At 65.0% G+C, this 25,015-nt stretch overlaps 1 protein-coding gene and 1 long non-coding RNA gene across 7 annotated transcripts in view; one reads left to right on the plus strand and one right to left on the minus strand.

Annotated features, from left to right (window-relative positions):
* GRM4 (glutamate metabotropic receptor 4) overlaps nt 1–25,015 on the minus strand; it is a 105,023-nt gene that overhangs the window by 49,878 nt on the left and 30,130 nt on the right. For 4 of the 6 annotated variants that reach the window (XM_084890712.1, XM_084890713.1, XM_084890715.1 and 1 more), the window contains one exon: nt 424–640. The exons of 1 other annotated variant lie outside the window; for it this stretch is intronic. In XM_084890712.1, the coding sequence (XP_084746838.1) occupies nt 424–640 (217 nt within the window). Of the gene's footprint in view, nt 1–423; nt 641–16,743; nt 16,765–25,015 lie in introns of those variants that run through there. One more of the 6 variants, XM_084890717.1, reaches the window with a different exon arrangement.
* Nucleotides 17,168–20,508, plus strand: LOC311625946. Its single transcript, XR_014795594.1, has 3 exons — nt 17,168–17,193; nt 17,225–17,520; nt 19,815–20,508. It is a non-coding gene; the product is annotated as an uncharacterized lncRNA (long non-coding RNA).

Consider the following 25,015-nt stretch of genomic DNA (forward strand, 5'->3'; position numbering starts at 1 on the left):
GCCCCACCCGCACCACCAGACCGCTCCGTCTTAGGACTCCAGGTTCCTGATCCCACTAACGTGCTTCCGAACCTGCTGGCTGGCCCCTGACAGCCCCTTAGATAAGGCACCTCCTGCCCTCCCCCACCCTTCCCTCTGCCTGAGAACAGCGGCCGCTCCACCAGCTCCCACACCAGGAGCACTGCCAGTCCCTCCGGCCTGGCTGCCTCCGCTAAGTCCTTCACACCCGCCCCTCGCCCCCAGGAGCCACCCAGCTCCCGGCAAGGCCACAGCAGTGCTCAGAGGAGAGACCGAGGCCCACAGGGCAGGGCCCAGGGCGGGCAGAGCCCCCGGCAGGCCCAGCGGATGGCGGGGGGCAGTGCATAGCGAGGTGTGAGACAGGCCCCCATTCCCACGATGGCCCTCAGGCGGCGCCTGACTCACCGTCCTCCCGGGACTTCTGGATGAAGGCCTCCACACCACTCTCGCCGTAGCTGCCCTCCGAGGCCAGCGTGGACACGTAGTTCCACTTGAGGGCGCGGACGATGTCCACCATGGCCTGGGCCTGGTACGTGTCCGAGGGCACCACGCGGGAGAAGAAGTCGTAGCGGCTGTTGTCGCTCAGGTCCGGGGCTGTGGAGGCGTAGCTGATCTGGGGGATCTGGAGGGGAGAGGGCCACTAATGGGGGCGGTTGGCACCCCCCTGCCCATCCGGTACCGCGCCCCTACACACAACCTCCCTCCAGTCCCCCAGCCTTCCCGCAGGCACGGCCTCCTCGAGTCCTGCGGGGCACCCTGTGACATGGAGGAGACGGAGGCCCAGAGAGGGTGGGCCAATGGTAGGCTGGCCTTGCTTCTGGCTGCAGCCCAGGTCCTGATGCCACCCACCTCCAGTCGGCTCTCCCTGGCCCTGTGCCCCTGTGGGCCTCCCGCTCCCAGGAGTGAGACTGGCATTGGGTGGGGCCGTGCCTGGCACCTCAGCACCAAGCCCCCCTCCAGCTTACCTGGGTCCTGCGGCTGGTGGTCCCCCAACCACACACCACGAAGTCATCGGGGATCTCACACATGCACACACATGCATGCACATGTGTTCACATGTGCACACAGGCATCTATACATACACACTCACATACCTGCACGTGTATACACACCCCAGGGACCTCTGGGGGCCTTGATTTACATAAAGAGCTGGAAGATCCCAGCGGGGGAAATCCCCAGGTGTGTGGGATGGTTTGACTGGGGATGGGGTGGGGTGATGTAGTAAGAGAGGACCCTGAGGTAGCCCCTGGGTCACCACCCAGCAGACCCTGTCCCCACAGCTCCCTCTGGATGCAGGCTCCAGCTCCCCTCGCCCCCCGCCCCCCGCCCTGCCCTCCCGTGGATGGAATCCCAGGAGGCCAGAGTGGGTGGGGCCTTTGGGAACCCCTCTCCCACAGTCTGGGACTCAGGGCCCAGAGGGGCAGGGCCCGCCGTCCCACAGGCTCTAGGCCTGCTGCCCAGCTCCCACTTACCGCAGCCTTGGAGCACCTTCCCGGCCCACAGCCCCCGCCTCCCCACCCCCACCCCCCGCAAAGGGGAGACGCGGAGGGAGCCCTCAGGCTGCCTGCCTCCTGGGGTTGAACCTCCAAAGCTCGTGGACTGGGCAGTGCGGGCCTCCTGGCCTCCCCTCCCCCGGCCCGCACTCGCACCCCACCCCCCCCACCCCCTGTGCCCTCCGCACAGACGCACCACCCGGCTCCCCAGGGGCACCCGGTGCTCCACGCTCTCCATTCCCGCCCCTGTGCACACCAAACGCACTGCTCCTGTGCCCTCTGCCCTGCCCTCGGCTGTCCAGGCTGACAGGGCGAAGTGATCTGGGCTGATGTCAAGCCTAAGATGTATCCGCCTAAGGAATCACTGAGATTCCATCCTGGCCACAAACACCTGTGGCCAGAGCGTTCGTCCCTGCGGCAACGGAGGGGGGAAATGTGTGGGCAGGAGGCTTGGGGACGCCCCCAGGACACGTGGGTGCCCACCGAGCCTGTGCCTCCGGCGTCCCCACCCCCAGGGAGAGCCAGACACACCTTCCGCCGAGGAAAAGGCGTGGCCAGCTCGGCCCTGCGATGGCCCAGCAGGCCCGTGAGCTCACTCGTGGGGAGGGACCCAGCCCCTGGGAGGCGTGGGGAGCCCCGGTGAGGGAGCCAATGACTGTTCTGGACTGTCTGGGCAGCTAGTCCCGCTCGCTGCAGTGCTGTGCTCACTCGCTGCAGACTCTCCATACAGACACTTTGGAAAGAACGTGGTGAAGAAGCGATGGCCACACGAGGAACACTGTGCAGCTGCGAAAAGGAGCAGGCAGCTTTCCAGGCCCGCTCAGGGCCGCTCTGAGACACAGGCCCAAAACCACAGCAGCAGAGAAGCAGGGGCAGCCCGGCGCCCCTGTTGGTGAGAGGCCATACATACCCGGCTGTAAACACACAGACCCTCCACAGCACGGCTGAGGTGTCTGTGGAGGGAGCCATGGCCGGGGCAGGGCTGGGCAGAGACCTTTCACCTTACACCCTTGGTGCCTTTTGCAGACATCACCCTTGGAACACAAGCACCTGTGAATCTTGGTGAGCACACAGGCCCCTCTTCCGCCTGTGCCAGCAGGTCTCTGCCTGGGAGGGAGAGCACTTCTAGGAGCTGAACACCCGCCCCAGCTGGGGTGACCAGGAGGCTCACGCACTGCGGAAAGACAAGTATATAGCACACTCCTCCTACCAATAGGCATTAAGTGACAGCCTGCCACGTGTAGCGAGCGCTGAGGACTGGAGACAGACGGTGACCACGGCCCTTGTGGCTCCCGATCTAGACCGACACGTCAATGGAGGTGACGCAGGGCCGTTAGATGGACGAGGTCCGGACGGAAATGGAAGAGGGCCTCTCCAGGCCTCAGTTCCCCGCACCCCTAAGTAGTCATAGCAACAACAGAGTACCTCATTAGTGAGTCCCCGCAAAGTGCTTAAAACATGGGGCCCTCAGCAAACGCTAGAGATTATTACTGGAAGGGAGGCAAGGCTGGGCCCTTATGCCCATTCCACAGATGAGGAAAACGAGGCTCAGAGATGAGAATGCCCTCTGAGCATCAGAGCCAGGAGATACCTGAAGCCAGGCACAGGGAGCTGCTCCGCCTCCCCGTCCGCCACTGAGTCCAGGCCTCAGGCGCTGCTCTCCCTCCCAGCTGACCCTGCCCTCTGCTCTGCCCACAGCCAGGCCCGGCAGCAGGACGAGGTGGGATCCTGCAGCCACCTCTGCTGCCAGCCCCGCCCAGGCCAGGACCCTCAGACCTTGGAGCCCGCCGGCCTGCCTCATCCCCTCAGCCAGGGAGCAGGGACCATGCACAGGGCGGGCAGACCCTGGCGCTGGCTACCTGCTCCGGGCCCTCGCACCCCAGCTGCCTGAGACCTCGGCACCGGCTCTCAGCATCGCTTTTCTTCAGACGAAAGGCAGCCGGGCTTTCGGGTATGACGGCTGTGCGGGCAGGAATGTGTGGTCAGAGAGCCGGCCAGAGAAGGCAGCTTCCAAAGGCCCGGCCTGCACGGCCCCACCGACACCCTCACCTGCCGAGCCGTAAGGGCCTCCGCTGCAGAGACACTGCCTGAGGAGCAAGAGGTGCTGCCGGCGGGGAGGGGTGCCCACTGAGAACCGGGCGCATCGGCGCGGCACGCCCTCATGGAGCAGGAGCGCCTCCTGTCCCCGGTGCCGCACGCACGGCCATCACCCGCCTGCAGAGAACGAGCCCCGGGAGGCGGGCGGGGAAAGGGGTGCTCAGAGTGAAACGTCTCCGGCTGAAGCACCGGGTGTGGACACCCAGAACTCCGGGGCCTCGCAGGGCAGCCGGGGAGTCCACCTGCCGATGCCGAGGAGAGTCAGCCCTGACCAGGCCCAGGTGACAGCGCCAGGAGCAGAAGACAGAGTGACCCCAGCGCACACCATACCCCTGGGCGCCCCACCATCATCTGAGCACAGAGAAGGGACTTCCAAAGGCAGGGCCTGGGCGGGGCCTGGGCACCAGTGGAAGTTCCAGGACAGGCCCAGCTAGAACTGCGGTCCACCTGCCCCTCAGCTCCTCAGGCCACACACAGGGCCTCCCCCCACTCACCGGGCACTGGGGCTGCGGCCTGCCCTGAGGGGATGCAGGTCAGGACGTCCTCTTTGGTGAGACCTCATCACCCTGCTCTGCGGACACAGACCGGCCGTGACGCCAAGCTGAGCGTCTGGTCACCGGGCCTGGCCCTGGGCCGCAGACTATGTCCCGGTCATCGATTGTCTGCCCCGCCGGCCGCCCGGACAAGCCCTGACTGGACCTTCTGCCAGAGCTAGCCTGCTGGTTCCCACCCGAGGCGCCCAGCCTCCCAGCTCTGCCCCTCCCCAGGCCCCCCAGCTCTGCCCGTCACACAGGCCCCTGCCCTCACACCGCGGCCTGCAGCGTTTCCCACCATAACGGAGGAGTGGGCATGAGAGTCTCTGAGGCCACAGGCTCTTAAAAGACGATAAAATTTGCACCCAAGGCCCACGAGGTCCCTTCGCCACAGCTGCTCCCACAGCCGCCAGCCTCCCCTCCCACACTTGTCCCCGCCCCCCACATTGTCCCCGCCCCCCACATCCTCAGAGACTCTTGATTCGTTCACACAGTCCCTCCTCAGCAGTGGTTTCCTGAGCACTGACTGCTCTGCGCCTTCGGCCCGGGGGTGAACACAGAGAGAATACGGCCGGCCGGAGCTGTCGCTGCTGAGAGAGACGCTCGGTAATGAACAGATGTGCACACGCCTTACGATGGTGCTGGCCCTGAGCCTCTGCCAGCCTCTGCCTTCCTGGCACGCGGTCACATTCAGCTCCCTGGCCCTGAGGCTGGCCGGCCCGTGTGGCCTGTCCCAGCCAATGGGCTCGGACTGGAAAGAAGACCACTCCGAGGCCAGAGCACGGCCCTGCCACTGAGCCCCACGGGGCCCCTGCTCCCTCTGCTGCCAGGACCGCGGCGCTCCGGTCCCTGAGGAGCCGGGCGGGGTACCCGCCGGCCGTGCAGACCTGGAGCGTGGCAGGATTGCGTGGACGTATTTTAAGCCACAGACTCGGGGATGGTTTGTCCCCATGGCAGCCCCTCAGCGACACACACACACACACACACACTCACACACACACTCACACACACACACTCAAATACACACACACACATACACTCACACACACACACACTCACACACTCTCACACACACTCACACACACACTCACACACACTCTCACACACTCACTCACACACACACACACACACTCTCACACACACACACTCACACACACTCACACACACACACTCACACACACACACACATTCACACACACACACACACTCTCACACACACACACACATTCACACACTCTCTCACACACACACTCACACACTCTCACACCCCCACACACACACACTCACACGGCACAATGCTCACTCCCGGAGCCTGGAAGGATTCCCATTTATCCCGCCCACGCGCCTGGCTGTGTCGGGCTCACACTCCTCACAGGCCAGTATGAGCTGGAATGAATTAAAGTCACCCAAACAGACACACACACATGCAATCAGCGTCGTGGGGACTAACAGTTATTGAGTGTTTTGTGCCAAGAACTGTCCCACGCGGTTTTATAAGCCTGAACACCTCCAATCTTTTTTTTTTCTCAATCTTCTCGCCATTCTCCCAAATCTGAGGTACAGAGAGGCTAAGTAACTTGGCCAAGGTCACACAGCTAGTGAGCGGCTGGCTGAGCCAGGAATTGAACCCGGGGGAACTAGCCCAGAGCCCATGCTACTAACTGTCATGTAAAACCTCAGCCTCCCCTCACACAGTGGGTCCCACACACGTGTGTGTGTGCGCACATACAAAGACGCAGAGCCTAAGGGTGAGAGCGGCAGCCTCCGGGGACAGGAGGGCGCCCACATGTCCCGAGGGGCAGGGGTCTCCTGGCGCCGGCGGGCAGAGCCAGCCCCATTTCCCTCCTGCTCCGCCCCCACCCCCACGCCTGGCTGCCACACCAGGGCCTGAATGGCCCATCTGTCCCCAACACAAAGGATCGTTCACAAACCTCTGTCTCCCACACGAGATGAAGTGATTTCATTAGAAATTCTATCACCAAGCCCTTTGGACCCAAGCTTTTCATTAGGATCCCCAACTCCACCAGAGGCTGCCAGAAAGTGGGCTGGTGGCCCCTGGCTTCTCTCCCTGAGGCCGCAGGCACAGCCAGACGTGTGGGCGCCTCCACAGTCACCGGTGCCCCCTGGCAGGCCAGGGCCCTCCCCAGGACCACTGCCATCCTCCCCACCCCACCGCGGGCCCCAGTCACCGCGGGCCTCTCTCCTCCCGCATCACAGTGGGGAAATGGCTCGGGGAAGTGCGGACCACCTTGCAGCCAGAAGAACTGGGCCCTCGTGGGCAGGAGGAGGAGGGAGGGCAGGCCGCTCCTCTTCCAGCAAAGCTCACTCACCAGCCGCTTTGGGGGCCCTCCCAGGTGCCAATACGATGCCCTTTGCAGCTCCGTGTAGGGCAAGCTGTCAGAATTATCGGCCACTCTTGGCATTCTACCAAGGCACTTCCACATATATGACCTCTGACCTCACCTCCAGCCACTCGCACCATGGCCGGGCTCTCCTGGCTCCAGCCACACCGCCTCCTTCTTGTTCTCTGCCTCAGGGCCTTTGCATCGACCGCGCCCAGTGCCCGGATGCTTCCCCCAGGTGTGCATGCGGCTCACTCCCTCACTTCCGTCCCTCCAAGGTGCCCAGTGTCACCTCGGGGAGACCTCCCACCACCGTCCCCGTGCCCATCCCCACCGTGCCTGCTTAGATTCCCCCATAACAAGGACCCCCTTCTGCCCTGCTCTATATTTGCTGACTTACTGCATTTGTTACCCACCTCCCCCTAAAACCTCAGCCCCATGAGTCCAAGGACCACTTTGTCCCCACGGTGCCCTCGGACACCCGGCACAGCACCTGGCACAGGGCAGGCCCTCCATGCAGAAAGGGGCCACTTCCTTCGTCCAGGCAGCCGGCTTGAGGATGAGCCTGCAGTGCCATGAACAGGGTGAGGAAACAGGCTCAGAGCCCCGGGGCCTCCTAAGGTCAGAGCCGTCGGTGGCCACGCTCCGACTCTCACACGGTCTGACGCCTCGCCTGGGCACGCCAGAGGCTGGTTCTGTGGTGGGTGAGCCACTCCACACAGTGCCTGGCACAGGGGAGATGCTCTCTGGTCTCTTTCCTCCCGCCCCAGGGCAAGCCTCACCCCAGCACCCCTCACCTCCGAGGGCCGGCTGCAGCTGCCTGCCTGATTTCATAGCAGCACCCCAGAAGCCAAGCGCTGGGGGGACCGTCCCACGCCCGTCTCTGTCCGCCCCGCTCCAGGGCCTGCCCAGCCACTTATCAGAGAACAAGCAGACGCGTGGATTAATTCCAGGCCTGTTCTGAATTATGCGTTCCGGGAGAGAACCAGACAGATGCAGGCAACAGGCCTTTGAACAAGTAATTCCCCAGAAAGCACTTTGTTCAGTCCCTTTCTCACCCTTTTAGACAGTATGTCTTCTCGGGAGTCAGGCGGAAAAGGGAGGCCGGCGGACAGGCATGGAGGCCGGGAAGGACGGAGGCGCGGGGCCTGGCCAGCCCGAGGCAGCTCCGATGGGCCCGGAGATTTACCGCAGACAAGAGGCCGGAGAGCGGGCGGGGTGTGGGCAGTGCTCGGCTGAGAGCAAGCGAGATCCTCAAATCAGCACTTGTCCCATTTCATAAGCGGAATGTAGATCAATAAATTACACTCACTTTTGCAGGTTTTACATGCTGACTCCGTAACCCTGTCAAGAGTGATATATGTGGGGAGGCCAGGGACGGGAGAGCTCAGAGGCCGGGAGGAGGGCAGGGCCCTGGGGGGGGGGCCCAGGGGGCCATAGCACTGCGCCCCCTTTTCTCTGGGGCACCTGGCAGGATCCCAAAGGAAGGCTGGTGTGAGTTTTGGTGGAAGAGGAGAGGCCTGCTCTCTCCTCCTCCCGCCACGTCTGGAGGCGAGAGGCGGCTGCCACCCCTGCCCGGCTCTCCTGGGGGCCTCGGTCGCCTCATCTGCTGAGTGGGCACAGGGGTGAGAACCCGGGCTCTGCCGCCCTCACGGAGGGGCTCACAGGGAGACTGTCGGCACGCCGGGTGCGGCGGTCAGCGAAGGCGGCCTCTCCTGCCGTTAACCCTCAGCCCTGAGGCCGGGGCCCGGAGCCGTTCAGACGGGAGAGCACGCGGGTCAGAAAGCTGAGGCACCCGCCCCGTCACCAGCTTTGGGCCCACAAGTGGCTTCCGGACCCAGCTGATAGCAAAGCTGGGCTTTTTCCAAGCCACGGGGCTCCCAGGGGCCAGGGGCCCGACACCCCCGGAGGCTGCAGGCCCAGGGCCACGCTGAAGGTGCCGCTGGGCAGGGCTCAGGACACAGACAGAGCCAGGTACCTTGGTAGCTGGGGAGTGGGGGCAGGGGGAGCAGGCATGAGGCTGTTCAGGTGTTTGTGGTAATAACACCACTAACCAGTAGCTAGCATTTAATGGGCACTTCACAGGGGTTATCTCGTTTATTCTTCACACAATAACCCATGAACACTTTTACCTTCATTTTTCAAATGAGTAAACTGAGGCCCAAACTCACAGAGTAAGTGGCAAAGAGGGGCTTGGATCCAGGGTGGCTGACTCCAGCCCCGAGAGCTCTCCCCCCCCCCCCCATGCCATCTGCCTGGCACTCATTCATTCCTGCCTCCGGCCCTGTGCCCACACCACCCGCACCCGGGAGGCAGCCAGGATAGGGAGCCAAGACTCCTTGCCGGGCCGTTCCCTGTCCCTTGAGCATGTGGCCTCTCAACTCGGCCTCAGTCTCCACATCTGTTCAATGGGCTAATGGCCCCGCCCCACTGGACCCACAAGGTAAGGATATAAAGAGGGGCCTCCACAATGTAGGTGTGGCATCCAAAAGCCTCTTCCACAAAACCACGGCCTGCCCACGGGCTGCAGGAGGGCCAGAGGGCCGGGACAGCCTCAGGGAGGGGGGCGCCCAGCAATGGGGGCGTGGCCAGGCTGTGAGGGAATTACCCAGTGTCTGCCTGGTGCTCTCCCAAGTTAACGTGCTGGCCTGAGTGTAGTACATGGCCTATAGTAATATAATGGGATGCATTAACGTTACTGAACAGGAGCCAATAGGTCACGTCAGCCTCACTCCGGGAATTTATATCACAGCCGGGCACCAGGCCGGCAGCCGGCAGCCCCACCCGAGCTCTGGCGCTTCCGCCGGGGCAGGGCCTGAGCCCTGGGCGGACGGAGCCGAACCCAGCTCCAAAGGAAGGTGCAGCCAGGCAGGCAAGGCCGGGCGACCGCAGGCCGGAATGCAGGCTGTGGTTCGGGGGCTCCCACCCCAAAGCCCTCCAGCCAAGCTCCACACACATGACCCCCCTCCCCCACCACCAGCAGCACTGACCATGCGCCCAGCTCTCCCCTCCCAGGCCCTCCTTCCTCTCAGGCAGCTCCTCCTCAACCTCCTCGCTGCTCCTGCCTCCTTCCGGGACAGCCTGACGGGGGCTCAGTCCTGCAGCACCTCACCTCCTCTCTCTCTCTCTCTCTCTCTCTCTCTCTCTCTCTCTCTCTCTCTCTCTCTCTCGCCTCCTCTCCCTGCTGCTCCACCTGATGACGTACCCCTGAACTCCAGGCCCCGCTGCTGCCTGAGCCCTTGGCCATGGAATGGGCACGTCAAACTGCAAATGCCCCGAGCTGAGCCCCTGACCCCCAGATCCTGCCCGCGGCCTTCCAGCCAGACCAGTGTTGGGCACAACCCTGGCTCCTCTCTCAGGCCCACGACTGACGCAGCAGCAAATTCTATTGGCTCTTCCCTGAAAACACCCAGAACCCAGCCACAGCTCCTCCTCCGCTGCACCGCCCTGGCCCCGCACCAGCGTCTCTGCCTGGATGTCGCAGCAGCCTCCTCCCTGGCCTCCCACCTCTGCCTCCCACACTGACCTCCGACCCCAGCACAGGCACAGCTACTGCCCACCGGGCAGCCCAGGACCCACCAGGCCCCAGGTAGATCCTGTCCCTCCTCTCTCCGAGTCTCCATCTCACAGCCAGAGGGAAAGCTGGGGTCCTCCATGCGCCATAGGCCCTGCCCGTCCTCCCCGCCTAGCCTCCGGGCCTCACCCCCCACCACCTGCCCCGCCCGCTCTGCTCCAGCCTCCCCAGCCTCCGTGCTGCTCCTCCCAACGCTCAGGGCGGGACCCAGCGCCGGCCCGGCATCGGCTGTTCCTGCTCATCACCACCTGCTACACCTGACGCTCACCCACGCGGCCTGCGGACCCCGCCGCCCCTCAGGAATGCCGAGCCCACGGGGACGGGGCCTCTGTCTGCCTTGCTCACCGCGACAGCCCAGGACTCAGGGCAGCAGCTGGCACTAAGCCCTCATTTTGCAGGCTCCGCCAATGAACATGAACAATCAGAGTGGAGTCTGCTTTGCCTGATTCCCACGAGTTCCTCTAAATATTCTGTTGGAAAAACATCTGCTTCTAAAGAGTGTGGGCACCCCTGGCCTGGTCTGAGCAGGAAACGGAGAAGTGGACCGACCACATGGCAGCGACCAAGCCAAGACCAGAGGGTGGGCTGGTGGTCAGCCGCTTCTGGAGGCCACCTCTCCCCTGCGCACCCCACTGAGCAGCACTGCCTCCAGGGGCACCGAGGGCCTGAGCCCACCGGGCACCCCCACCCTCCATGGGCTGCTGATTCCTGGCGGCCCCACTGCCTCCTCACGCATGGGCGGCCCCTTGCTCCGACCCAGCTCCCGCCAGCAGCCTCGGGGAGGGGCCACAGCGCATACCCTCGGGGTGACAATCCTCCCCAGGGTTCCCTCCTGGGGGACGTCTGCCCTGGGAGCCCCATCTCCAACTGCCACATGAGGGCTTCTGACCCCGAGCAAGGCCACCATGCAGGGCTCCCACCCATCGCTCACTCATTGAGAGCGCACTGCCAGCTGCACTCACCGCCCCGGCACCGCGGCAGGCACCGAGCGCGTTCGGGAGGGCTGGGCAGGGGCCGGGGCTGTGAGGGCCGGGAATGGGGGTAACGGCCCTCTTCCTGCCACACCCGTTTCTCTCCTAATAGCCATCTCAGCGATAGCTGTGACAATAGCTTACTCCGTTCTCAGCACCGCTGTGCATCCACTCGCTCAGTCCTCGCCGCCGGCCACACACAGGGGCCAGCACCTGGCCTGTCTCACAGGGAGGGGACGGGGTCCAGAGCAGTCAGTCACTTCCCAGAGATCTGCACCTGGGAGGGGCCAACGGGGATGTGGCCCTCACAGCTGGGCCCTCACGGCCGGGCCCTGCCTGCCAGCCGCTCGGCGCCTCCCTGTGGAGTCCGATTGGACCGATCCCCTTGAGGCCTCAGTCTGTGGAGCTGCGCACCACGGTCTCAACCAGAAACCAGGCCTCTCGCCAGGAAGGCCTGCTCCTCCTGAAGGCGGACACCTAGGGGCCGGAGTGGGTCTCCCCAGACCCTCTGACTTCTCTCCACCTTCGGCAGAAACCTCCAAGTGTTGATTCAGTTCAGCGACCACCGTCCACCTGCCCACAGCGTGCCCGGAGCGGGGACAGGTGGGGACAGGACTTGCCCGCCGTACTGAGACCTGCCCTGCACAGTCCCCAGCAGCCCCCTGGGGAGGGCCTGGCCACCCGAGGTGACCCGCTCGCTCGGGCGCCGGAGCAGCTCCCTCTCCTCCAGGGTGCGTCCCGAAGTCGCCCGGGAACGCTGCCTGAGACCCTCCTCTCAGGCCTGCTCCCGGCCGACCTGTGACGGTGCTTCCGCCACCACCTCACTTAGCGTACGCCCGTCCACCTTCAGAGCACGCGCCGGTCCGTGCTTTGCAGGGAGGGTGCAGAGAGGAGCCATCCACACTCAGGGGCTTAGCTGCTGATGGAGGCAGAGACCCTTCCCCGCGCCTGATCCCCCTGCCAGTCTGGGAACAGCTGCCAGCACCCCTGGGTCTCAGGGAGCCTACGGGAGATGCCCTCAGGCTCTCCCGGCCCGGCCCACTGTGTCGTTTCCAGCAACTGGCGATCGATCCAAGCTGACTGGCTGAGAGGGAAGCCAGGAGGGCCTGGGCCCCCCCACCTGTCCCACCCCTCAGGCTCCTACCCCAGAACCTCCATAAAAGCCAGAGGGCTGACAAAGCTGGGCCCCAGTCACCCAGGCCTCCGCAGGCCCACTGGGCCGCCTCTGGGACCCCACGGCTGCTTCAGGCTCCAAGCCCCGGTCACTGGCTTCAAAGTGGGTCTCTGCTCAGACCCACCACATCACCTGGAAGAGGTGCTTTAGCCAGAGACCAGGTGAGAAGGCGGGACTGGCCCCATGGCGGCCCCAAAGGGCCCTGGCCTGTGCCCGCCTCCTCCTACGACGGGGACTGGCCCCTGCAGGTGGCGGCCTGTCCCGGCTCCAGTGCCGCGGGCTCTCGGGACTCCCAGCTGAATCTGCCTCCCTGCCCCTCACACGTGCTTCCAGGTCTGTCCTCTGGGGCCACCGAGACCCAGCCTGCGCCCTCGGCTGGAGGCCCCCCAAGGCTCCCTTCTACATTGGCACCCACCGGCAGCCCCTCGGCGCCTGGCCTGTCTCCTGCACTCGCTGGTCCAGGTCTGCACGTGTACACGGTTTGCACACACGGGACAGTGCACACGCTGAGGCAGGACCGACACTTAAAATGCGACTCTGGGCACTGTGCTCCCTGCCCCAAACCCTCCCCATCTCCAAGAAAAGCCCAGCCTGAGTGAGCTTGCCACCCCACTGACCTCGCTCACCACCTCCCAGGGCCACGCCAAGGGCCATGCCGAAGGCCACGCCAAGGGCCACACCGAGGGCCACGCCGAGGCCACGCCGAGGGCCACGCCAGCCTCCGCCCAGGTCCTGAGCACTGAAGCCTTGTCTGCCTCCCGGCCTCTGCAGGTGCCTGTGGTCCGCCTGCTGGCTATTCTGCATGTTCTTTCATGTCCTTCGTGTCTCTGGGCAAATGTCACCTTCCCAGAGAGGCTGCCACTGAACAGCACGTGTCCGGCAGCCCCACCCACTTCCGGGCTCCCTACCCAGCCCCTCACCCGGCTTTATATAATGTCTCTCTTTGTGCGCGTCAGGCCCAGCCTCTGGGTGGTGCCTTGCAGGACTGGCAGCCGCAACAGCCTGTGAGCCGCAGGAGACGAGGTTTGCCCCACATCTGGGCATTGATGGGACACCCCCTCCCCCCCCCGCCCCCGCCCAGCTGCAGGGCCATCTGTCCTGCCAGGCAGCTCAGGCCTGGAGATGGGGTGACAGCCTGGGTCTGTCTCCAGGAGCATCCTGAACCCCCCAAGCTGCAAGGAGCAAAGCAGAGACAGGTCTCCCCCCGGTCAGGCTGCCCAGGCCGGGTGACAGCTCCAGGTCACTCAGTCTCATGCACCCAGGTACCGGCTGGCAGGGGGGCCGGGGAGGAGGAGACACGCAGGACCAGCCGGGCAGGAGCAGGCGGGCCGTCAGCGCACCCGCACCGGAGGGCCTCACACATGGGTGTGAGCAGGGACGTCCGGGAGGCTCACACACACCCACACCGCAGTGCTCACACCCCCTCCACGTGCCCCAGGCACGCCCGCACACACAGATCACACAGAGAAATACATCTGAGTCACAGATACACTAGGACACAGCGTGCTCTGCGCAGGCGGGCACACTCAGGTACACACATGCACGTGGCACACTGAACCGCCCACCCCGCCTGCAGGAGCGCCGGGAGGCACTCCCCGAGGCTACACACATCCCTGGGCACATGAGCACACACATGACGGGCACACCTGCCTGTGGGAACACACACACACACACACACACACACACACACACACACACACGACACTCCCGGTACAGCCAGGACTGCGGGGCAGCATTCACAGGGCAAACGTGTTTATCACCTCCCGGTGTCACGGCTCTGCCCAGCTGTCCCTGGAGCAGCTGGAACCCTAAACCGCCCAGAGTGACAGGGGTGAGGGGCGGGGGAGCAGTTCTGCAGATCCAGCGGATGGGATCCAGCCTGATGGGCTGGGGAGGGGGAGGGGCAGGGGGCAGGCACCAGCTAGGGGCGGCTCAGTGGCTCTGAGCCCGCTCACCTGCTCGCCTGCTGCCTGTTCCCTCGGACACCACAGGTGGGGGCTGCCGAGGGCAGGCCTGCCCCCACTCCAGGCACAGCCCCCGGGCATCTGGCACTGCCGGGGGAGGTGTCCCGGCCAGCACTCCTTGCTGTGTTTCCTGGTTGGCAGGTCTTCCATGAGGCTGCAGAGTCCCCGCTAGCAAGAAACAGGGTCTCCCTGGAGGCCCTGAGGGGGGCGGCCTCCCCAGCACCCCAGGTTTCTCATAAACAACCAGTGGAAAGGGGGCGGCATCCCTCCCTGGGAGCCAAGTCCCCCCCGGCCAGGGAGGAGAAAGCGCTGTCTGTAATTGTTTGAATAATCCTGCTGAACTGGGAGAAAATTAACAAACAAAAAGCCGGCTCAAAATTAATCAAACTCTGTCCATCCCCCACCTTCCATCTTAATGAAGGCTTTTTATCCAACAAGCAAAAAAAAAAACCCATGGAATTGAGTTAAACAGCCTTTCCTTTTGTCCCCTCCCACCCAGGGGAGGCGGGTGTCCCTGCTCCAGCCTGTACCTGCGCCCAGAGGACCGGGATTCCTGATGCCAGTCACAGGGGCCTCCCCAGACGGAGCCCTCAGTGAGCACTCTCCCAGCGCCCGGCGTGGGGCTCTGCCAGCGCTCTGCCAAATCATGAAGCAGTTAACTCAACCACCCTCCCGAGGCGGAGGTTCCTGTGTCTGGGCCTCACAGAGGGGGGGGGGGGGTGACTGCAGGGAGGAGGGCTGGGGTGGAAGTGGGGAGGCGCACCCCCACGTGAGGACACCGAGTGCCCACAGCGGGCTCGGCGGGATCCTGGCCCCATCCTGGTGGGAGGGGGAGGGGCGCGGGGCCGACCCAGCTCAGGCGCTCAGCCCGGGGCTCCAGCACCCTCACTGCACCCCCGTCACTGCACCGCCCGCCGGCCGAGGATGTGCAGTGCCCTCCGGCAGAGGCTGGGCATCTGGCTCCTCAGATTTCTGTTCCCCGCAGCTTTTTACTGCATTTATGCTTCATCGGGCCACCTTCTCCTCACAGGTCCCAGTACCACTCCCAGGCACGCCGACCCTGTGGCTGCCCTCTGGCTTTGAAATCCATGCTAACTGCCTTCCATCTGCAGCGTTTCTGTGCATGCTCCCATGTAACCCCACATCCACCGGAGAGGGAGACACTGTCTGGGTGCTCGCCTACAGGTGAGAGCCCTGCCCACGGCCCATCAGCAATGGCTGGGGTCCCAGGCCACGGGGACCAGGGGTGCAGGGCAGGGGGTGGGGGAAGACAGAGCCCTCAGAGCTGCCCCCTGGAAGTCTCCTCAGGGGCCACTGTGGAGAGGGCTGGGGGCTGACTGGCCCCAGGAGGATAGGAGGGGAGGGGAGAAGGAAAGGGAAGGAAAGGAGATGAGGAAGGAGAGAGGAGGGAGAGGAGGGAGGAGGGGAGAGAAAGGGAAGGGAGGGAAGGGGAGGGAAAGCTTATTACAAAACTCCACAATGCCCACAGGAGCAGTGACAAAGCTACAGATTCAGTCTCCGCGGGCAGCCAGAGAGCCTGTTAAACCCGGGTGGGGACTATCAGCCCGCAGGCCATAGAAGGCCCATGCAATCATTTGGTCTGGTCCTGTCAGGGCATTGGGGTGAGTTAATTAAATGTTTGACCAAGTATAGCAGGCTAATTTCTAAGTTAATAATTCTGTATGGCCTGTGAATGATGATGTAAACATCCAAATGGCCCTTGGCAGAAAAAAGGTTCCCGCCTCTGATTTAAACCATAAATCTTGTCCTGTCACTCTGCCCAACGCCCTCCAGAGGCGGCCCCCACCGGAGAGCAGTCAGGCCGCTCTGGGCCCCGGAGTCCCCGCGGCCCGGCCTGCCGCCCTCCCTCTGGGCCGCGCCCCTGCCCCTCGATGGGCTCTCCGCCTGTGCTGGCCCTCACCATCCAGACACGGCTCCCTCCTGACCTGCCTGGTCCAGTCAAAGACCCTCCTGGGCCGCCTGCCGAGAGGAGCCCCGCTCCCCTCACCCCCTCCATCCCCCCACCCCGGTGTCCCACCAACCCCGACCCGGGCACCCTTCCTCCGCGGCAGAGACCGTCACTGGAATTACTGCCTATCTCAGTCCGGCCTTTCTCCCCAGGAAGCCAGCTCCCGTGGGCCGGCCGTGTTCCTGTTCACTGTATCCTGACCTAGTCTGACATCAGAGTCACTGTCTGACTAGAGAGTGAGTGAGTGAATGAATGAATGAATGAATGAGTGAATGAATGAGTGAGTGAATGAATGAGTGAGTGAGTGAATGAATGAATGAGTGAGTGAATGAATAAGTGAGTGAGTGAGTGAATGAATGAGTGAGTGAATGACAAAATGCTTAAGGCCATCATTTGGGCCACCATCATTTCCAGTCTCAAGTTTCCCATCTGCCCTCTAATCCTCTCGGCCTGCAACCAAACCTCCACTCCACACCCGAAGGGGTGTTTCTAACTCACATCCGGCCAGGACCCTGTCCTGCGGGATCAAGGCCACACTCCTAGACTTAGCCCCCCAACCCACCCCAACCTGTCGCCCCTTACCCGACCCTCCTCCGTGCCAGACACACCTTCAGTTCCAGCCAGACATGCCCTCTCGGCCCACAGCACGGTCCTGGCGCCACTCTGCCTGCAGGCCATCCGCCACCTCCTCCAGGCAGCCTCCATTCATCCTGTCAGACTGACCTCTCCTCCTCTGAGCCCGACGCACCCTCCCCTAAATGAGCCGGTGGCAAATCACACGTCTGCCACACCGCCCCGTCCAGGAAGGACCCGGATGTATTCCCTCCGGCGAGCTCTCCGGTCGCCACACCTGCCTGGCGTCCTGCACAGACTTGGGACTCCAGGTTCACTGGATCCAATGCACCAGTTCAGACACAGCCCGGGAGGTGCCCATTACGAGGGCCTTTCCTGCAGGCTGCCGGCACTCAGGCTGGCCTGAGGACAAACGGACCTTTAAGTGCCACTTAGCCACAGCGCACAGGAGACGCCGGCCCCACGTCCACTGACCTCTCCTCGGGGTTGCCCAGGAGGACACCGATTCACCGGGAGGAGGCGGCCGGGCCCGTTAAAACGGCGGTGCGCTGCCTCTGGCCCGGCCGCCAGCCCTTCACAGCGGCTCCCGGCCCACCCAGAAGCTGGCATGTGTGAGCACACGCGTGTCCACCCCCGGGGAGGACAGCAGGCACAGCACAGCCACCACTGAATTATTTATTCCGAACATTGTCAGCACAGCAGACAGCCACCCTGTTCCGGGCTTCAGTTAAAACATCAAGGCACCCGCACTGTCTGCCGGCAACATGCCCAGCTGCCACCAAGACTGGCAGGAGAGCACCTCCTGGGGAGCCGTAAGTGGCCCATCCCCCACCTCCACCCTCCCTCATACCCCCCACCCCCCACCCCCAGCCAGGCCAACCCTGCCGGCCCTCCGCTGCCTGCCGGCAGACAGGCCCGTTTCAGGACTGTGGACAGCGGCCCGGCCTCGGCTCCGCTGGGGCCTGAGGTTAACTCATCCCAGAGGCTGCCCCTGAGACCGGCAGAGCTTTCAGGGCCCTAAAAGGCCATTTATAAATCAATGGCTGCAGGAGCCCTTCCAGCCTCCACAGCGGCCTGGGGCCAGCCTCGCGGGTGTGGCGCCCAGCTCCATCCTCCAGCAGCTCCGGGAAACGGCACGGCGGGCGGCTGGAAGGCAGGAGCTCGAGGCTCTCTCCCCAGCTCCTCCCTAGGCCCCGTGACAAACTCGGGCACCCCATCCAGGGACTCCAATCCTGTCACTGGAAAAAGGCCAGTGATGAAGCCAGGCTGTGACCTCCACAGCCGCCACCATCCGTGGGAGGAACTCAGGGAAAGCACAGAGGAGGCACCCGTGCTGCCGGGCCAGAGGCGGCTTTCATTGTATACGAGGGGGTTTCTGCGGCCTCCCCGTCCCCACCCCAGCCCAGGCGTCCCCGATTCTGGGGCACAGACTCGGCGCGAAGCGAGCTGACAGATCTTCCCGGCGCTGGCTGGGTCGCGAGCTAACTAGGTCACCCATGAGATTTAATTCAGCAGCCCCCGGACTGGGAGACGAGGCCAAGTGGAATCAAAGTGGGCGAGCTGGAAAAGAGCAGGGATTCCTAACACATGCCGCCCGCCGGGAGCGGCGCTTACAGCCTCCGCAGGCAGCGCTGGCTCTGCTGGCGCCGGGCGGCCTCGGCTTCCCCGCCTGCAGAATGGGCCAGTGACGCTGAGCTCCCGGCCGGTGACCGGCATTCAGTAACCCGCGTGACACCGCCGGCCCGGTGCTCACACCGCCGGCCTGGTGCTCACATGGTGCATACACAACCGCTGTCCTACTGAGCACCCGATGCTGCAGGCCAGGAGCCCGTGCTGTTCCCCACAGGGCGACGGAGGGGCATGCGAGGTGGGCCTGATGGGCAGGCGGAGCCTCAAAGCAGAAACCGAGGTGAGAAGAGGACAGACCTCCGGGCAGCCTCCTGAAGCCCCTCACTCCCGCAGCCTGCGAGGGGCAGAGCCACGTGAAATGGGCGCCACGTCCACGAAAGGCAGACACGTTCGGAGTCTGATGGCCACGCAGCGGGTCAGCTGCTAGCAACGGCGGGAGGGACAAGCGGACGAGAACTGTGCAAACAGTCATACAATCGCACACCACGGAGCAATGAGAAGGAGCAGATCGCCAACAGGCCCCGGGAGGGCGGCTCAGAGCGGCCGGGAGACACGGAGACACAGAGGGCTTGCCACGTGATGCTGCCCTGTGTGCCAGGCACCGGGCTCCGGGCTCCGGGCTCCGGGCTCCGGGGCGGAGGGAGGGAGGGAGGGAGCCTGCCGGAGGAGCTCCTGGGGCGCCAGGCGCTGAAACGCTACCGTCTCGGTGCTCATAGGCACACGCGTTCATCAAAGCCCGCGAGTAGGACCCCTGGAACTCGAACGCTTTACTGTGTGGATGTTATACTTCAATTTTTTTTAAATGTAAAGCAAAGGCGGCCAGAGCACTCCTCCGGCAGAGGGCACATGGGAAGCAGAGGCTCGCCGACGGGACACGGAGGAGGGGAGAGTGGCCCAGGGGCTGCAGGGGAAGTGACGGGGCGGGAGCGAGGGGCCGGATGGCAGCCAAGGTAATGCCATCCTGGGAACCCCAGGGCCTCTGCCTCCTTCCCCCGGGGCCCTCCTGCCACATGGCCCACCTGCCCACAGCAATGGTGTGAGTGAGGCCCCTGCCCCTGCCCCCGCCCTCGGCCGCCTCACTGCAGTGTCCAGGGCTTTCGTCCTGAGAGGGAATGCAGGCAGCCACAACCGGCCCCACGCCTGCAGTCGGCTCGGCACGCCTCCCTGGGCCCGGGCCTGCAGTGATGCTCGGCCACAGGGTCACTGAGGACCCCTGGTTCTGCCTCCCTCACTCCACCGGCCACGTCCCCCTTCCCACCGCTGTCACCGGAGCCCCCGAGCACGGCTCTCAGGATCACCGCCCCAGTCGGGTAGGGCCCTCCCACCGCTGCTTCCCACACGCGCCCGCCCTTGGGCACGCCTCGTGGAGAGCCCACTGGCAACGGACAGGGCCGAGGGAGCAGCCGCCAGGGAGCCGAGGCACATCGACGGCGACAGCACCCCCAGTGGACACACCCCATAAACACCGTGTTTCCAGGTCACAGAGGATGTGGGAGGTGCTCCCACCTGCAGTCTGGGGGACAGACGCCGCCAGACCACGTGGATGCTGGGATGTCAGCTTCGTAAAGGACACCGGAGAGGAGCCGCAGGCGGAGCCAGGCCACTCACACGGGGACCGCGGCTGCCGTCCCTGCTCCGAGGGCGGAGGGAGGACCGACATGCCTGGAGCCCGCAAACCACCTTCCACAGCAGCCCCCGCGCCTGCAGCAGGAGCCGCTGGCCTGACAGGGCCCGGCCGCGGCGTCCGGCCACGGAAGGGGCTGGGCACTGGCTGGGAGTCCGGGAGCCCGGGTCTGAGTTCAGTTCCATACTAAGTGCCAGGTGGCCACCCACACATTAACGTCTCTGGGCCTCCGTTCCCTCACCTGTGACCGAGGACACCTGTCCTGGCCACGCAGTAGGACTGTCGTGTGCAATGGCCACCAAGTGATGGGAGAGGCTGAACTGCGAGCTGCCGGGATGGACCCCTGAGTCCCGTCTCCGGCCCCGCCAGGCCCCGGTCCTCGTCCCATCCGGTAAGAAGTGCTCAGAAGCCGCCCACAGGGGCACCCACATGTCCTGAACGCTGGGCACCTCATTCACATGCTGAATCCCACGCTGAACGTAAAACACACGTATTTCCACCGGAGCTGGGGACCGAGCAACGGCTGAGGGAAACGTCCCTTCCTCCTCCAACAGAAAGCGGGCCTGTGGTTTTCGGGATCCTGCCCGGGGCACCAGCTGCACACGCTGCCGCGAGCCCGCCCCGACCCAGGGAGCCGGCCAGCGCTGGGCCCGCACCTGCTGGCCCGTCTCCAGGGTTCTGCGCCTGGGAACAGAGATGTTTTCCCATGGCACCTCTCGCTAAAAAACACTGACTCATCCCTCTGGATCCTGTGGGGACCCACAAAAGAAATGGGTAACATAGTCTGTAACCTCAGGGTCTCTCTCTCTCCCCCCCCCACCCCCATCTCTCTCCCCCTCCTTCTCCTTCTCCCTCTCTGAATGGGGAGACTAGAGGCGAGAGCTCTGCAGCCAGCACTGACCATGAGGAGTGGGAGTGAGAGGCAGGTGAGGGCTGGTATGGACAGGGAGGGTCTCAGAGGAGGGGGGAGGAAGAGGGGAGGAGGAAGAGGATGAGGAAGAGAAGAAGGAAGTGGAGGAGGAGGAGGAGGAGGAGGGGGGAGGGGTGGTGTTTGAAACTGAACTTGAAGGACAGGGAAGAATGGGTAGGGTCTCAGTAAGGGGAGGAGCCATGGCTTTTCCAAAGGAAGTTTACGAATTTCACAAAATAAATACGTGCAATGCTCCAGGGGACATGCTCTCAGCTCTCTCGCCTCACGGTGCACCTTCAGGCAGGAGGAATGAGGCAGTAGATTCCCTGATACTTAAGACCGTGTTTTATGTGGAAAACAAAAAAGCAGTTTCAAGCCCCCCAGAAGAAGAGTTTCAAGACCCTCCGGGAAGAAGTGGGAAAGCTCCTTTATCGCTTCCCTTGAAAAGTGTCAGTAAAGTGGGCCTGGATGCATTCTGCAGGTGGAAACTGAGGAGCAGGAGGACTAAATGGCTCTGCCCAGGTCCCGCCTGGTGAGCAGAGAAGGGCACTCCCAGCAGAGAAAACCCATGAGTCACCTCCCCGCAGAGGCTCCTCTGAGAAAGGGATGAGCAGCCATGGCCGAGGACAGCGGAGTGTGGCCTGACAGCGCTTTACTAGGATCAGTCACAGCACAGTGATGGGGGACAGGCAGACAGCCCAGCCGGCCAGTGACGGCCCCACCACCCAGCTCTCAGCATCTTCCCGGGGCATGTGTGGGGTGGAGGAGGCATGTGTGGGTGGAGGGGGAGCGTGTGGGGGGTGGAGGGAGCGTGTGGGGGGTGGAGGGGGTGTGTGTGGGTGGAGGGGGCATGTGTGGGTGGAGGGGGCGTGTGGGTGGAGGGGCGTGTGGGGGGTGGAGGGGGCGTGTGTGGGTGGAGGGGGCATTGTGGGTGGAGGGGGCGTGTGTGGGTGGAGGGGGCGTGTGTGGGTGGAGGGGGCATGTGTGGGTGGAGGGGGCGTGTGGGGTGGAGGGGGCGTGTGGGGTGGAGGGGCGTGTGTGGGTGGAGGGGGCGTGTGTGGGGTGGAGGGGGCGTGTGTGGGGTGGAGGGGGCGTGTGTGGGTGGAGGGGGCGTGTGTGGGGTGGAGGGGGCGTGTGGGTGGAGGGGGCGTGTGTGGGTGGAGGGGGCGTGTGTGGGGTGGAGGGGGCGTGTGTGGGTGGAGGGGGCGTGTGTGGGGTGGAGGGGGCGTGTGTGGGTGGAGGGGGCGTGTGTGGGGGAGGGAGCGTATGTGGGGGAGGGGCGTGTGTGGGGTGGAGGGGGCGTGTGTGGGGTGGAGGGGCGTGTGTGGGGTGGAGGGGGCGTGTGTGGGGTGGAGGGGGCGTGTGTGGGGTGGGGGGGCGTGTGGGTGGAGGGGGCGTGTGTGGGTGGAGGGGGCGTGTGTGGGGGAGGGGGCGTGTGTGGGTGGAGGGGCGTGTGTGGGTGGAGGGGCATGTGTGGGTGGAGGGGGCGTGTGTGGGTGGAGGGGCGTGTGGGGTGGAGGGGCGTGTGTGGGTGGAGGGGTGTGTGGGGTGGAGGGGGCGTGTGTGGGGTGGGGGGGGCGTGTGTGGGTGGAGGGGGCGTGTGTGGGTGGGGGGGCGTGTGTGGGGGAGGGGCGTGTGTGGGTGGAGGGGGCGTGTGTGGGGGAGGGGCGTGTGTGGGTGGAGGGGGCGTGTGTGGGGTGGAGGGGCGTGTGTGGGTGGAGGGGTGTGTGGGGTGGAGGGGGCGTGTGTGGGTGGAGGGGGCGTGTGTGGGGTGGAGGGGGCGTGTGTGGGGTGGAGGGGGCGTGTGTGGGGTGGAGGGGCGTGTGTGGGGTGGAGGGGGCGTGTGTGGGGTGGAGGGGCGTGTGTGGGGTGGGGGGGCGTGTGGGTGGAGGGGCGTGTGTGGGGTGGAGGGGGCGTGTGTGGGTGGAGGGGGCGTGTGTGGGGTGGAGGGGGCGTGTGTGGGTGGGGGGGGCGTGTGCGGGTGGGGGGGGCGTGTGTGGGGGAGGGGCGTGTGGAGGGGGCGTGTGTGGGGTGGAGGGGGCGTGTGTGGGGGAGGGGCGTGTGTGGGTGGAGGGGGCGTGTGTGGGGTGGAGGGGCGTGTGTGGGGTGGAGGGGCGTGTGTGGGGTGGAGGGGCGTGTGCGGGGTGGAGGGGCGTGTGTGGGTGGAGGGGGCGTGTGTGGGGTGGAGGGGGCGTGTGTGGGGTGGAGGGGGCGTGTGTGGGGGAGGGGCGTGTGTGGGTGGAGGGGGCGTGTGTGGGGTGGAGGGGGCGTGTGTGGGTGGAGGGGGCGTGTGTGGGTGGAGGGGGCGTGTGTGGGTGGAGGGGGCGTGTGTGGGGTGGAGGGGGCGTGTGTGGGTGGGGGGGCGTGTGCGGGGTGGAGGGGCGTGTGTGGGGATGAGGGGGCGTGTGTGGGTGGAGGGGGCGTGTGTGGGGTGGAGGGGCGTGTGTGGGTGGGGGGGCGTGTGTGGGGTGGAGGGGGCGTGTGTGGGGATGAGGGGGCGTGTGTGGGTGGAGGGGGCGTGTGTGGGGTGGAGGGGCGTGTGTGGGTGGGGGGGCGTGTGTGGGGTGGAGGGGGCGTGTGTGGGGTGGAGGGGGCGTGTGTGGGGGAGGGGCGTGTGTGGGGTGGAGGGGCGTGTGTGGGTGGAGGGGGCGTGTGTGGGGGAGTGGGCGTGTGTGGGGGAGGGGGCGTGTGTGGGGGAGGGGGCGTGTGTGGGGGAGGGGGCGTGTGTGGGGTGGAGGGGGCGTGTGTGGGGTGGAGGGGGCGTGTGTGGGGTGAAGGGGGCGTGTGTGGGTGGAGGGGGCGTGTGGGTGGAGGGGGCGTGTGTGGGGTGGAGGGGGCGTGTGCGGGTGGAGGGGGCGTGTGTGGGGTGGAGGGGGCGTGTGTGGGGGAGGGGGCGTGTGTGGTTGGAGGGGGCGTGTGTGGGGTGGAGGGGGCGTGTGGGTGGAGGGGGCGTGTGTGGGGGAGTGGGCGTGTGTGGGGGAGGGGGCGTGTGTGGGGGAGGGGGCGTGTGTGGGGGAGGGGCGTGGGGGGGCGTGGGGGGAGGGGCGTGGGGGAGGGGCGTGGGGCGTGGGGCGTGGGGGGGGGCCTGTGTGGGCTGGTGGCCTCAGCTCCTGGGTGCAGGGAGCCTCCTGCCCACACACACATAGACCCTCAGTGAGGAAGGCGCACTCACCCCGGGCAGCTCTAAGCTGAGGGCTGGGCCCTCGTCCACTCCCTGAGCCCCTGCACGAGGCTGCATGAGACCCGGCACCCAGCTCTCACCCCTCTGGTAAGAGGGTCAGACATTGCAAACACCCGTGCCCTCTGCCCAGCACTCTGCTGGGACCTACCCCACAGGGAGGGCACACAGGGGGCACACAAAGGGCACACAGGGCGGGCACACAGGACACACAGAGGACACACAGAGGGTACACAGGGAGGGCACACAGAGGGCACACAGGGAGGGCACACAGAGGGCACACAGGGGGCACACAGGGGGGACACAGAGGTACACAAAGGGCACACAGAGGGCACACAGAGGGCACACAGAGGGCACACAGGGAGGGCACACAGAGGGCACACAGGGGGGACACACAGGACACACAGAGGACACACAGAGGGTACACAGGGAGGGCACACAGAGGGCACACAGGGGGCACATAGGGGGCAGATAGAGGGCACACAGGGATGGCACACAGAGAGCACACAGCGGGCACACAGGGGGGACACAGAGGTACACAAAGGGCACACAGAGGGCACACAGAGGGCACACAGGGAGGGCACACAGAGGGCACACAGGGTGCACACAGGGGGGACACAGAGGTACACAAAGGACACACAGAGGGCACACAGGGGGCACACAGGGGGGACACAAAGGGCACACAGAGGGCACACAGGGGGCACACAGGGGGCACACAGAGGGCACACAGAGGGGGCACACAGAGGGCACACAGGGGGCACACAGGGGGCACACAGGGGGCACACAGGGGGCACACAGAGGGGGCACACAGGGAGGGCACACAGAGGGCACACAGAGGGCACACAGGGAGGGCACACAGGGGGCACACAGAGGGCACACAGAGGGCACACAGGGGGCACACAGAGGGCACACAGGGAGGGCACACAGGGGGCACACAGAGGGCACACAGAGGGCACACAGAGGGGG

This window comes from Pipistrellus hanaki (genome assembly GCF_964339955.1).
Source record: "Pipistrellus hanaki genome assembly, chromosome: 7".
Lineage (NCBI taxonomy): Eukaryota > Metazoa > Chordata > Mammalia > Chiroptera > Vespertilionidae > Pipistrellus > Pipistrellus hanaki.